This window comes from Paramacrobiotus metropolitanus, unplaced genomic scaffold (genome assembly GCF_019649055.1).
Source record: "Paramacrobiotus metropolitanus isolate TYO unplaced genomic scaffold, Prichtersi_v1.0 Parri_scaffold0000021, whole genome shotgun sequence".
NCBI classification, from domain to species: domain Eukaryota; kingdom Metazoa; phylum Tardigrada; class Eutardigrada; order Parachela; family Macrobiotidae; genus Paramacrobiotus; species Paramacrobiotus metropolitanus.
This window is the reverse complement of record NW_026570241.1, coordinates 99,443-113,181: the sequence shown is the minus strand read 5'-3', so window position 1 is coordinate 113,181 and position 13,739 is coordinate 99,443. Positions and strand designations below refer to the sequence as shown.

General features: G+C 44.5%; 1 protein-coding gene across 1 annotated transcript; it reads right to left on the bottom strand.

The window, feature by feature from the left end:
- Window positions 1-3,728: 3,728 nt before the first annotated feature.
- On the bottom strand, window positions 3,729-5,759 carry LOC129586454 (uncharacterized). The gene has a single exon (XM_055479715.1). The coding sequence runs from the start codon at window positions 5,757-5,759 to the stop codon at window positions 3,729-3,731; it is 2,031 nt and encodes a 676-aa protein (XP_055335690.1).
- Between the last annotated feature and the right edge of the window lie 7,980 nt (window positions 5,760-13,739).

Here is a 13,739-nt window from a genome sequence, read left to right as displayed (position 1 = left end):
ATTTCACGATGTCACTTCGACCACAATAGTGGAATCCAGCGTGTGCAAGTTCAGATGGAGACTTTTGAACTTGGACGGGCCACTGAGAAAAACTTTTCAGGCGGTCGCTGAAATTCTGAAAAGCGGGAAACTCCGGCAGCCTCAGCTTAATCGGGTGGTGATCCTCTTCGTCGGCATCGTCTTCCATGCACATGTCCCGCAATTGCTCGCAATCGGGATATTTACTAACATGATAAAGGTGAGGATTGTCTTCCGCCGTTAATCCAACATCAATTCGCCCGCAATAAGCGCACAAATAAGAATCCAGGAGGTTAATGGGCGTAAAGCCATTTACTAATAATTTTTTAGCGGCTTTGTCATTGTCTCCCGGCCAGACAAGCTGCAGGGGAGGCTCAGTTTCCTGCTGAATCAGAGGATTAAAGTCTGACATTTTTTTAGAAAGCTACTCGTGATTGAATTGAATAGCTGATTAGAATATATTTTAGGCTTATATAGGCTACTGCTCATTCAGTCATATAGTGGCAAGCGCTCTCTCGCGAACTAAATATAATGCTGGAAGTAAGGTCAGGCTGCTCGACTGCGCGCGCGCGCGCGAGCGCCGGCAGAACGAAACTGCTTAATTTTAGCGTTCCTGTCACAGAATTTGGATTAGCACATGTCCGCTTTCCCATGCCACGCAGCATGCAGGAGACCAGATGCTGCTGTTGTTAAACACTCCTGCTAGGCAACAGGCAGCGTACTCCCTGCTGTTTGCCTTCTGCCACGGGTTAACAGCATGTGTTGCCTGGGCGGACCGTATGGTTATCTGCCAAGCCGCAGGCGGTCAGCTATAGGCGTTTCCTTTTTTACCACATGCATACGCAGTGCGCAATAAAAAGGGCTTTCGACAGTGCGCTGAACGCGTGTTATGAATTGTTGATGCATTGGCCTCTAGCGCGCTTGCGAAAATGACACTTAGTAGTAGTAAGAGTGGAAATCTTAAAATTTTAAGCCAGGATGATGGTGCTGGATCGGAATACGAAACGTTGTTGAATACCGCCCCATTTATTCTTGTGGTAAGTGAAGTGCATCTTTTAATGTTTTCATAAAAATTTACGGGCTCTTGACAGTATAGCGTAGCCGCTGTATAAAGATGAATGCTGGCTGTATAAAAGCCGCGATGGAGCAGCAACCTCGGAAACAGTTGCGCCTCTCTTCCGCGCTACACTTTCCTGCCCTTTAAAATGACCTTTCACGAGTATTTAATCTCAGCCTGGCAGCGATATAGCCAACCGACGCTTTTGATTTTAATTTTTGCAACTCAGTTAACAACAATTTGTCTGTTCACGAGAAGCGGCAGAGTGCTCACTCAGTTCACTAATGAGACTGCAGCTGTTTTGAACGGGAAAACCTTTTTGATTAGTAATTTTATCAATGATACTTTGGCAATTTTAAAAAGCGGCCGCAGTGTCGATAATATTATGTCAATGTTTAGACCGTTAAATGGGTCAGTTAATAGACTGATACGTGCGCTGTCGGAAAAAACCCTAAATTATCAAATGAACATAACTGCTTTAACAAATAGTTGGCTAAAAGGCGAGCCGCGCCTGGATATAATTCTTTTCCCTACGGAAAAGAACATCAGCGAAATAATACAGCAGTCTCCGCCTATTGTCATGAGCTCTACGTTACTCAAAGACGATTTACGGTCACCGCGCGGGGGTGATAGCACGTCTTTTACTGTTGCAGCTAAATATCCTTGTACCCTTTCAGCACAAGCCAACCAAGGTAATGCTAAGTCTGAGCACCTATGTACCAGACCAGCCACGAGCAGATATTCGACTCATCGCCAGATCTCAACAAAAGGAAGAGTACGTAGCTACTAGATGTGGATTCTATTTTCCCCTGCAGTATCTTTCGGAAATCTGTAATGCCCTTCAGAAATTTAGGAAAAAGTTAAAGAGTGGCAGAAAGATAATAAGTTTTGTCAGCCTATGCCCGTTAAACGAAAAGGTGGAACAACAAGTCAACAGCACTCCACCTCTGCGAAGCGACATCAGCATAAGGGAAAACTCTTCATTCCGCAGAGTGGAAAGACGAAGAAAAAGATATACCGCAAAATGCCAAAATCTAAATCCAGTGGTCACACTAACGCTAGCTTTGTGGATGATGATGATGATGATGATGACGGTGATAATGGTACGAATGCCAAGAATGTGGACGATGAAGAAGACACTAGTGATAGCATCGATAATGTTTCAACAAGAGCACATTATGGTACTGATATTGAAGATGATGATGATGATGATGAGGGTGAGGAGGACGGCGAAGTGTGTGAAATAGTGACGAAGAAATGATGCTTGCAGTGTGTGCGGGTGAGGGTGTGTGTGTGTGTGTGTGTGTGCGTGGGTGTGTGTAAGTGTGAGTTCGTTCTGAATGTAAATGAATCATCACGGGTGGCGGAAAAATGATCAATAAAAAATGTCAAGCGAGTTGCTCAGTTGTTTTATTAACGAGTTTAATAACGTACAAAGTATTGTAAAATATTAAACAAACACATCATCACGGGTGGCGGAAAAATGATCAATAAAAAATGTCAAGCGAGTTGCTCAGTTGTTTTATTAACGAGTTTAATAACGTACAAAGTATTGTAAAATATTAAACAAACACACAGCAAGCAAAACATTTTCTACAAGCTACACCGGAACAAAAGGTGACATTAGTTATGGACATGACTGATAAGATTGCTCAAACCAGATCCGTCCTTGCCGACGCCGGTTTTGTTACGTTTCTTCTTCGCTTTGCCAGCAGCATTCGGTTTTTTTTTGCTCTGGTTTTGATTTTTCTTGCTTCTATTACTGCTCTTTTGACTTCTGGAACCACTACCGCCGCTACCACCGCCTCTTCCTTTACCTTTCCGTGTCATGACCATCTTTGATCCGGTGGCCGTCAAGTGCTTTACTGGGACAAGCGCAAACTCCTCCATAGAAGTTGTGTTTACAGCATACACACGCTGGTACTGGTCACCGACCTCTTCGTTTAAAATGCTGCCCCGTACGCGCAGTACATCTGGCGTACAAGACTTAAAGTCTAAGAATAAATATCCGTAATCGCGAGCGGTTGCAGCTTTATATGCATCCATAAAAAAATTTGAGCTACGCGGATACATTTGGCGCGCGAGTATTTCAATTTGCAGTACATCGCGTGGTTGTTTCCATAATACTAAGTAATGTGCATTTAAGGAAATTGTTCTCATTAGTGGATTCTGATAAAAGACATTTTGTACTGTCAAAATTACTGAGCGATTAAGATGGTGGGTACCGCGAGTAAAAAGTGAAACCACGTCTTTATTTATGTTTTGCATTTGATCGTCCAGAATAATCAACGACGGTTCGCATTTATTAGTAAAGCTTTCCTCTGCAATATCAGCCGGAATATCTTTAATGAAAACAATATTTTTTGTGTGACGTTTTATAGCTTTGAAAAAAGGAGACTCGTATGAAAAGATGAAATAAATTTTCTTGGGAAACGGGGTAATCTTGCGCATTTCCAGTAGCCGCGAGATCCAGTAGGTTTTACCACCCTGGCTTTGGCAGCTGCACACCAAATTGAATGGATGCATTAGCAGCGGTTCAAAACTGAATTGCTGAAACATTTTTTTCAACAGTAGTAACAGCAGCAACCACAAGAAGAACAGCAACAACAACAACACCCGCAAACAAACGGTAAAATGTGAAGATGGTCGGCTTTTATACTGCTAAGGGGGCCGGCCGATAGCCAAAGGGCACTGTATGGAAATTCTCCACGATTCTGCGCTTGTCAAACGTAAAACGAATAACCTTGCGCTGCTCACTGGATTTCAGCTGCCATTTGCCCTTAATTCGAAAAATTTTGTATGGATTCACTGAATGACTGACCAGTTTCGGATCTCGGACCATCCTCTCAAGCGTTTTTGTAGTGAACAAACTTTGGTTCCCCTGATTAATGCTGATTCCTTTCATTTTAAAAATCTGCGAACCTTTGCGCGTTTGGTAGGCGTACATTTTAGGTCCACCGCAGACAAATAAAATGATTTGGTCGTCACCTATTTCCGATTTAAATTCCCCTAAACACTCACCGACAGGTAGGCTTTGCAAATTCTTTCCTTCGATAGCAATTACGCAGTCAGTGTCAACATACAAGAGCCTTTCTATTCCGACAAACGCCATTCCTGCATATAATTCCAGACGTGCGTAACTCGTCACAAAGCTGGCAATGACCACATTGGCATGCAAATCTGATCCGTCAACATCGCAAGTGAAACTGCTTTGCACCTGCAGCACGTCGTCACTGACAACATCCACATAGGAGACATTGTAATTGCCGGAATAGAAAAGGTCATTGAATCGCTTAGTATCTTTTACATACTCAAAGCGCGATTTGTTTTCTTTAATTGCCAGCCTTCCCCAGAGTGTGTTAAGCATCAGCTTAGATAGCAAGCGCTTTGTTGGATTGTTTTCAACTCGTGCCGGATCAACCACAACACCATCGCGATCGTACAACAGTTGCAAATAAGCTTTTTTGTTTTCGTCACTGACGCAGCCGGCAGGATACCCGCTGGCCGCCGCTTTTTCGGCCATAAATGTGCTGATGTAATGAGAGAACAAATCTCCCTGACGGGGATAATGCCATACTTCATGGATTTTGATCAGAGTGTAGCCCGTTGACAGCGCCAAAGCTAACTCGGGTGTCGTATACACGCCATTGAAGCATCTCTGTTCGTCGGTGTGCCGGCATATTGATTTCTGATTATTCTGCTCAGCGCAGCGCCAACAAAGCGTAAACACGCATTTCTGATTGATCCGCTGTGGCAAAACGGGCAGAGGCAGACTAACGGGTGGTAGAACGCGAACATGGGCGATCCCAAAATATTCATCTATAGGCTTAAAATGACCAAGAATCTTTTCAGGAATACCCAGCGGGTAACACTTCTGTTTGCACACAGCGGGATATAGGGAGTTTTTATCCAAGTAGGATATATATTCACCCATCGATGAGTCAGGCACAGCCAACAATTGAAAAGCTTCTGTCCGCCCACCGAAAAGTGCATCTCTGATGTTCATCGGTGGCACATGGCTAAAATCCTCGAGCGCCTGCTGGACCGCCCGCTGATGCTGTCGCTTATGCTCGTACCATTGACAGCTCCAGATGGAGCGATAAACAAATCCACGAGACTCTAAATATTTTTGCTTGTGCATGGTTGAATGAAACAGCTGCGCCATTGATTGCCCGCCATATGTTTTGGCGTCCTTAGTGTAGCATGCTGGGCAACCATGAAAATAGCACCCGTGATACTCAAATACTTCATTATTTTCTTCATTATATCCATCCACAAAGAAGCGCCCAATCTGCTTCTCCCCTTCTGGGTGGTTGCGGGCGTGTCGTATCGACTTTTGTTCTGATTTTGCCACATAATGCAACCATTCCAGGCTTTCAAAAGAATAGGATCGATGAGTATGGAGGTCGCGGTAGGTGAAAAATTGAATACTGTCAGCGGGCATGAAACGCGCTCGATACACGGTATTGACAAAACTCGGTAGGGAAACAGACTGGACGAGCGGGTTGTACCCGCCTGATAGAGCGGCCATGCTGGTACAGAAACGCTGACAGGCTTCCCGGAGAATACGGCAATCGTTGACGCAATACCTTATAATTTCTTTTTCAAATATCCAACTCTTATTGTGCTGCAGTGCCTCCTCATCATACCATTTTTTGAAGGCGGTGTAGTCTTTAGACTTCATTTGCGAGCAAAGGTAGAAATGTTCTTCAGGAATTCTCCCGCGGTAATTAAAATTCTCAGACCTGGCAAATAAAAACGGAAAACAGCCTTTTGCGGCTGGAAATCCAAACGCAGCTGGCATTTCACTGAGGCTCATTGGTAGGAAGGCCAAAGAGTCACGTAAAGTTATCTTGAATTTGGGTACCTGGAATATTTAAGTATAATCTAACGCAACTGAACCGAGGGAGCAAGAACAACAACAACAACAACAACAACAACCACAACAACGAGTCTTACATAAATCTGAAGAAATTTTAATCCCCGCATGATGACTTGTGGCCATATACGTTTCTCATGTAAGAATTGCATTATAAAATTTCCGTCATATCCCATTAAATTATGGAAGATAACGATATAGTTAGTATGAGAACGTGCAAATAACCAACTACAGAACTGCGCGCCGGCTTTCGGCCCAAAAAAAGAAGTAGCGGTCCCGTCGTCAGCCACAGCCGCGGCTGCAACTGGAACATGCTGATCACCGCTAATGTCCGCTTCAAAGTCGCAATACAAAAATGGTCTTGCAGGTTTCGGTGTTTCTTTGTGCACTTGTACAAAGCATCGGTGATATTTTCCGACAACCGTCTTGCAGTTTTTACAATAATATTCTCCACAGCAATGCGCTGGATTTTCGACATGCCTTTTTCTATTTTCGTTGATAATTAGACCGCAGTCCAGACACTTCTGCCTCATCTGACAGTCTGTCGCTCCGGTGGCAGCGTCTGTGACTCTTGAAAGATGAAGAGCAAAACAGTCCTTGTTCTGAAAAGCGCGATTACATAAGCTGCATATTTTTTCCACTTGGAAAGCACACTCAGGACGCTGACAATTCCTGCACACTTTTGGACAGTGGTGCGCGGCACCGAGTCTATAGCAAAACCTTTTGCAATGTCGGCACTGCTTAGCCTTGCCAAAGAAGCGAGCCGGTTTTGTTATAGCTGCATAGTGATTATCTGACAGGAAAAGATATACGTCTTTGCTGGCCGAAGTAAGCGGCCGCTGCAACTCTCGATCTTCACTTCCCGAATAAACCAGCCCGGTTTCGTTGTCGGGCGCTTTATAAATTTTTAGGCAGTAGTTGGGGGCGAGCAGAGTCTGGAAAGCTGTATATTGAGAAAAACTCACTGCCCCAAGGGGAACCATAGCATGCTGGTACAACTTAATAGCTTCAGTTTTTTGAAGTTCTTTTCTTGAATCGCACAGCTGCTTCCATTTCCTTTTGTCGTTTACGGGGAGCTTGTTGGCAAATGCCATTGATATAACCAGGGCACGCCCGAAACATAGCATATCGTTATTGCGCACATTAATTATTCCACCGCCAAACGGTGTGCGAATAAGATTTTTCAAATGTTGTCGAGTACCACCACCACCACCACCACCCCTGTCTCTGCTGTTATTTGAAGCAGCTTCATTGTTATCGCTGCCTCCAGAGGGACGTTTTGGCACGCGCATAAGGTTGATATACACAGGCCATTCGAGGGAAAATTCAGTTTTTGACGTAAGTGCATTGGCAATGAGGTAGAGAAACATTTCTGCATTAATGTGGTCTTGCGTGGACAAACGCATCTGGATGGGGTGTGACAGTTGGGTAGATTCGAGCGACACACTAATAAGATCATCCTTATTCGGGACGTAATTGCGAAGATTACTGAAGAGATCTTCAAATACTGACAAGAGAATAGGCAAGATTGTATCCACTCCTTGTAGTGGTAAGGTATCAATTTTCAGCTGAAAATTTCCCGCCCATACATTAAACTTTTTGCTGTGCCGCGACGTTATTGATTTCAGAGCGTAAAACTGCCCGGGATTCTTTATTATGTCGAGGGTGGCAGTGTTTTTTTGCTGTTCTTCTTCATCAGAATTATCGTCTTTTTTCTCATCTTTGGCGCCGTTGCTTTCAGTAGCTTTTTGTGCTTGCTTTTGACCATTACTACTACCACTGTCACCCCCACCCCGGCCACCAGTCAGGTTTTTTAGCTGTTGGAAAAATAATTTGTACGAGAATGCAATGTGACGCGTTTGCCGAAATAAAAGTGATGCAGCCTGAACATCCTTGCATTTGTTGTAGAGCTTTCGTAGCTTTGCTTCTCCCATCGAATCCTTTGTCGTAGTCGTTGTCGTTTGTCGTTGCGTTACCGATGACGCTGCCGCTGTCGCGGCTGCTGCTGCTGACCTTTTCCTGTCTTGTAAAGGCGCCGGCCTTGCTGGCGCAGTCATCGGGCGTTTGCTGCTGCTTTTGGTGCTGCTCTTGCTGCTGGCTTTCATTTGCGTTAAAACAGATGGCTGCTGATGACGGTGAGGATGTCGTTCTAGTAGCACTGGTACTGTTCTGACAACAGGTGATAATGCTGAAGCAAAAGCTTTTAACAAGTAACTTAAACAACAGTGTCATGATGATCGCTCGTTAGCGACCGACGACCAGATTGTTTGCGCAGCCTAACTCTGCGGGGTAACATGTATCAGCCAGTTATTTATATACAAGGCAACAACAAATCACAGTACTTACGATAATACGCTGTTAATACAGAATGCATTGCACCCTGCGGTGCACCATCAGTCGGAAGGATGTGGCTTCCTTCCCAGGGGGGATCTCGCTATTGTATACCGGTGTTTTTACTATTATATATAAACAACTGCATTAAGTCGAAATGAAGTCTACTCATTGCGCTGCAGCTGCTCATTTTCACCATTTTAATTATGGATTCAACAGCTGCAACACAAAACAGGGAAGCGACAGTTGTTAAACGTGATGATAACGATGCCACTAATTACGACGAACGGCACTTGCTGGCGGAAGCTGACGATGCCGCCATTACTGCCGCTGCTGGTTCTGATTCAATCGTTGCTGACCCAGAAGCTTTCACTCCCGCCACTGGCGCAGTTTGTCCGCTATATCAGCAGCACAAAGAGGCTTTTCTGCTCATGTTTCGCACATCCGACTGGACACGGTTTGTTCTTGCTTCGTGGGGATACAACTTCAAAGGGACTGTGCGCTGCAATCGCTGCAGAAAAGAACTCTATTGGCGCGATACAGCGGCCATAATTCATCACGCTGAACGAGAATGCCAGGATCTAAAAGATTATTCGCTTACCGACCCGGATCCCGTAGAGTGGGGCGCCCGTCGCAGACGTACCTATAAGATGCGACGCAGGACATTTGATAACGGCGAATTGCCTGACATGAATGATATCGAATTTCTGCTCGCCCACGGCTTCCATCCCACCAACATTATACAATGCGCTCATCCTAAATGCAATTGGACGGGAAAGTGGGAGGAAATACAGTGCTTGGAGTATTTAAAAAACTACAGCCATGGTCGCGTACATCGCTACCAAATGTATCATCCATACGATAAGAGACCGCCAAGAGTGTTTTGCGAAAATATACTTTTACATGATGATTACGAATAACACGCTTTTTGTTAATGCAGATTGTGCTTTATTCTCTTGTTTATGCGATTTAAATAAAACAAAACATTTAATAAAACCATCAACATCTTAAACATATCTAAAACGTTGCATCTGTTGTAAATTCCCGCATCACGTCGCTGCTCTGTCCAACATGAGCCTTGCGGTACTCGGAGACTCGTCTTTCGAAAAAATTGGTTTTTCCCTCTAGTGAAATTGTTTCCATGTAGGGTAAGGGGTTTTCCACTTTAAAGTACGGCTCCATTTCCAACATCTTCAGCAGAACGTCGGCAACAAACATCACATAGGTTTTCATGGATGATTCGTTAAGACCGCGCAGAGGATGGGTAAACGCATTTTCCCAGAACCTACACTCTATTTCCACAGCTTCCAGCACCAGCCGGTAGATAACTTCAGGTGGAATCTTAAATTTCACTAACTGTAAATACAACCAACAAGCAAATTCAACATGCTGAGATTCATCACGAGCTATTAATTCGTTGCTGAACGTAAGCCCAGGTAGGATGCCACGGCCTCTAAACCAAAAAATAACAGCAAACGCCCCACAAAAAAAAATCATTTCGACACAGGCGAAAGCAATTAGCCTTTCGCCGAAAGAACGCTCTCGATCGCGAATATACTGAGTTGCCCACTCCGCTTTTTCTATAACATTACAGTTAGTCATGATAGCTTGTAGTAGTCCCTGTTTTTCTTCAGAATCTTGGTAATAGGTATTGATAAGGAGAGAGTACGTTTCGCTATGGATATTTTCGATGAAAATCTGATAAGCATAAAATGCCCTGACTTCGGGCAGTTGAACTTCGCAAAGAAAATTTTCTGCTAAATTCTCCATAACTATCCCGTCACTGGCAGCAAAAAAGGCCAGCACGTTTCCTAGAAGATCTTTTTCAAACTGACTCAGCAATGGCCATTGGCGTGTGTCGTGGGAAAAATTAATCTCCTCTGGTGTCCAGAAGCAAGCAACTGCTTTTTTATACCTCTCCCAACCTTCGTCACACTCGATAGGGAATATAACTAGCCTCTTCCAAGACGCTATTAACACAGGCTCTCGCCTTTCTGAATCATCGTTGTCGTTGTCGTTGTGGATAGTATTAGCCTCAGTTTTATTGTTGTTAACGTTAGTGTTGTTCGCTTTACTATTGCCCCATGCTATGTCGTCGTTAATAACATCATCGTTAGTGTTCGCGTCACTTGCCATGGCGTGCCAATAATTGCATTAATAACGATATGCTATTCAGCAGGAGCTTATATACGCATCTGTTCTGGCAACCGCACCGGGGGTTCCCGGCTATCCTTTTCGCTGCTACATCTGTTTGCTTGCTATGGCTCCTCCTCCATATTTCCTGGATGAGCCTATTTCTCTTCCTTTTTTGGTCTATTTAAACACTGGAGAATTTTTGGAAAACTTGCACTCTTGATCATCGCTACTAGTCTGATCGAAGTTGGTTTATATTATGCCTGATACATGTGATAAAGTTTGTATTATCGACGAAGGACTATTCTTGCCGACACAGTCTCCTTGTAATAGCAGCAGCAACAGCAGAAGCGGAGGCAACGTTATTAGCGGATTACCGACAACAGCCTGCACTCCAGTTATCACGTCATCAGCATCAGCGCCACAGCATCACGTAATGGCAAGCTGTTATATTCAAAATCCATTTGGTTATGAAAGTACAGCGGATGGTATATTCGCAGTCCAGCAGCAACAGCAGCAGCAACAGCCAGACCACAAAACTCCCCCTCATCAGTCCCTGCCATTGTTACATCCGCATCAGTTTACACACAGCATGTGCGTGCCAAACCCGCAGTTGCGCAATATCTATCAGCAAGCGGCGCCCGACATGTCAGCTGCCGCCAGTGCAGCCACTCTCAGCCAGTTCCTATCCGCTTTTCCACACCAGCAGCAGGCGGATCAGGTTCTGCTGCAACACCCGCAGCAACATACTCCTCCAAACTACGTTCTCTACAAAGTTTCACCACCGGCTCCGGCGCCGCTAGCACTACCACCACCAGCACAGCTTCCACACTGGCATCCGGCGGGCTCCGACCACCAAATGCAGAATCTGGCACTTGCGCCGTTTGCTTCTACGAATGGGATGACCTTTCACGCCGACCAGCTCCAGCAGCAGCAGAAACAACAGCACGAATATCAATCGCCCTCAATGATGCATTTACCAACAGAGCAAAATCACCTATCGGCAGTGCCGCAGCCGCCGATGTCTTCAGTCCTCTACATTCCCTCAGACCATAACGGGCATGCTCACCGTGAATTTATGGACCCATTCATTACCGTACCGATAACGCCACCATCTTCGCCAATGGACACCACGCACGCTACCCCCGCCGCCGCCGCCAACAATAAACTACGCTCCAGCGAAGAAGCACCTATGCCGGGTAAAAATTTGTCAACCAGTTGCCTTGCTGAAAATCCGCTACCTGCTTTTCTTGACCCTGCGAGTGTACTGAATCCGGGCCGAATCAATGGTGCGCAAAACACAATACGTGCACTACGGAAAAGCGTCTTACCCAATTCCCCGCACCATTCCACGGATATGAGTCGTGAAACCTGGACCTTTCGCGACACAGCGTTCATGTGGATTTCTCATGTGGCCTTCGTCGACTTCTTGAAGAAAAATCCCTCCTACTACCATAATTTCAAAAGTATCGTGAGCGAGTTGGCCGATAGACTTGCCCTAGCTATTGCACCGGCCATTCAACACAAAGGCGCAGCAGCTGGAGGGAGTGGCTATGCCAGCGGGGGAAAACCATCGCCGTCCAAGCGGATGAAGCTGAATGAATGACCTGTAAGTCACACTTCTCCATACAGATCATTTTAACTCGGTTATATGCTTGTATTAAATCGAATTAGTGATTTAGAAAGTCGCATTTCTTGTTTTCAGCTTTTTGCCGTCATGTATCCAATGCGACAGAACCAACAACAGCAGCAGCAAAAGCCGTTTTTTATCGCTTTTGAAGGAATTAACACCGCCGAAAAAACCACACAATCTGCCCTACTTGCTGACACCCTTGTCAGCATGGGATATAAGGTTTCCTTACATAGTAACCACTTTATGTCGGATTGCATGAGCCAACCAGCACTATCCAATTTGTTTCGTGCCTCTGTTATTGCCTTATCTGACCGTGACCTTATTCATACCCGCGCTACCTATCTTATCCTGTCCGCGCGACGCCATATTCTCCTTAATGAGATCCGTAGCAAATTAGCCGACGGACATATTGTCATTACCGACCGGTATATCCTTTCTGACCTTGCCTACGGCAGTGCCCGTGGACACGATATGCAATGGATGAAAAATATCGAAACCAGCTGCGAATCCGTCCCGGATCCCTGTATTATCCCAGACCTAACGTATTTTATGGACATAAAACCGATGGAGGCCCTGCGGCGCATGATTAAGCAAGCGGATGGTTTATCACATCCAGAACAGGTTATTGTTGACGATCTCGGTCGTGTCTATCATGCTTATAAACAGCTGTTAACCGACTCTGCCTTTGTAAAGAAGGTGGCGTATATAGAGCCTCTGTTGGTGTCAAGTAGCTGTCTGTCAGGTAAAATTTTGCACCAGTTTTTTGAAAATTATAATAATTAAAAGTCGGTTTTGTGAGTATGCAACATTTACAGTTTGTGCAGTTTTATCATTTACTGGACGGATGCAGTTTTTTGTGCTGTTGTAAGAATCGCTGTTGTTGACATTATTGTTTTGTTGTACAAGACTTGCTGTTTGACTAATAAAGACAGAAAACAACGACTCTTTGGCGGCTTTTTAATTACTTTAAGGTAGCACATCATTATTTTTAATAAAACAGTTTTCTTCACGACTTTCACATAACGTTTATGAATCTTTTGCTTTTGTCTATTTGAAAAATCCTCGGCTGCTCAGAAAAAACCAGCAGTTCGACGGGTTCTTCTAAGGGCATAGCGAACTTAAGCTCTAATCGAGCAAGTTGTTTTCTCTCAACCGGAATATCATCAACATCGTGGTTGGGGGTTAAGTCAAACGGGAAGATGCTCTGAAAAACATAACATGCACAAAAACAAATAGAGGTAAAAACGCATTTAAGACTGCCCAAGTTTTATACCGTTCCGTAGGAAACATCGGCGTACGAGGTGTCAGTAGAGCAGGCATAATCTCTGTTGCCAAGTTGGCATGCTAACGCATAGCATAGTGCCCATTCGCAAAATCAACTTTATATGACAGAATCTGATTATCGACAATCAGCGATATTTCTTCAAGATTAAAATGTTGAAAATTCAACGGGTTTTTTCGGTAGTTTCCAAGGTACGCATCGTGGGTGACCATAGCAAAAACAATTCTATTCGGTATTTTTTCAGAGCCGAAAAAATTGTCAATCGTGTATTGTCGCTGACCAGGAATTAAGGCCCGGCTGCGAACATCACTTGCTGCATACATTTTGTATATGGTGGGCTGCGATGAGAGACGTTTTTGAATTTGGTCGTGAGTTTTTTGTGATATTTTAACAAAACGAGCAATAA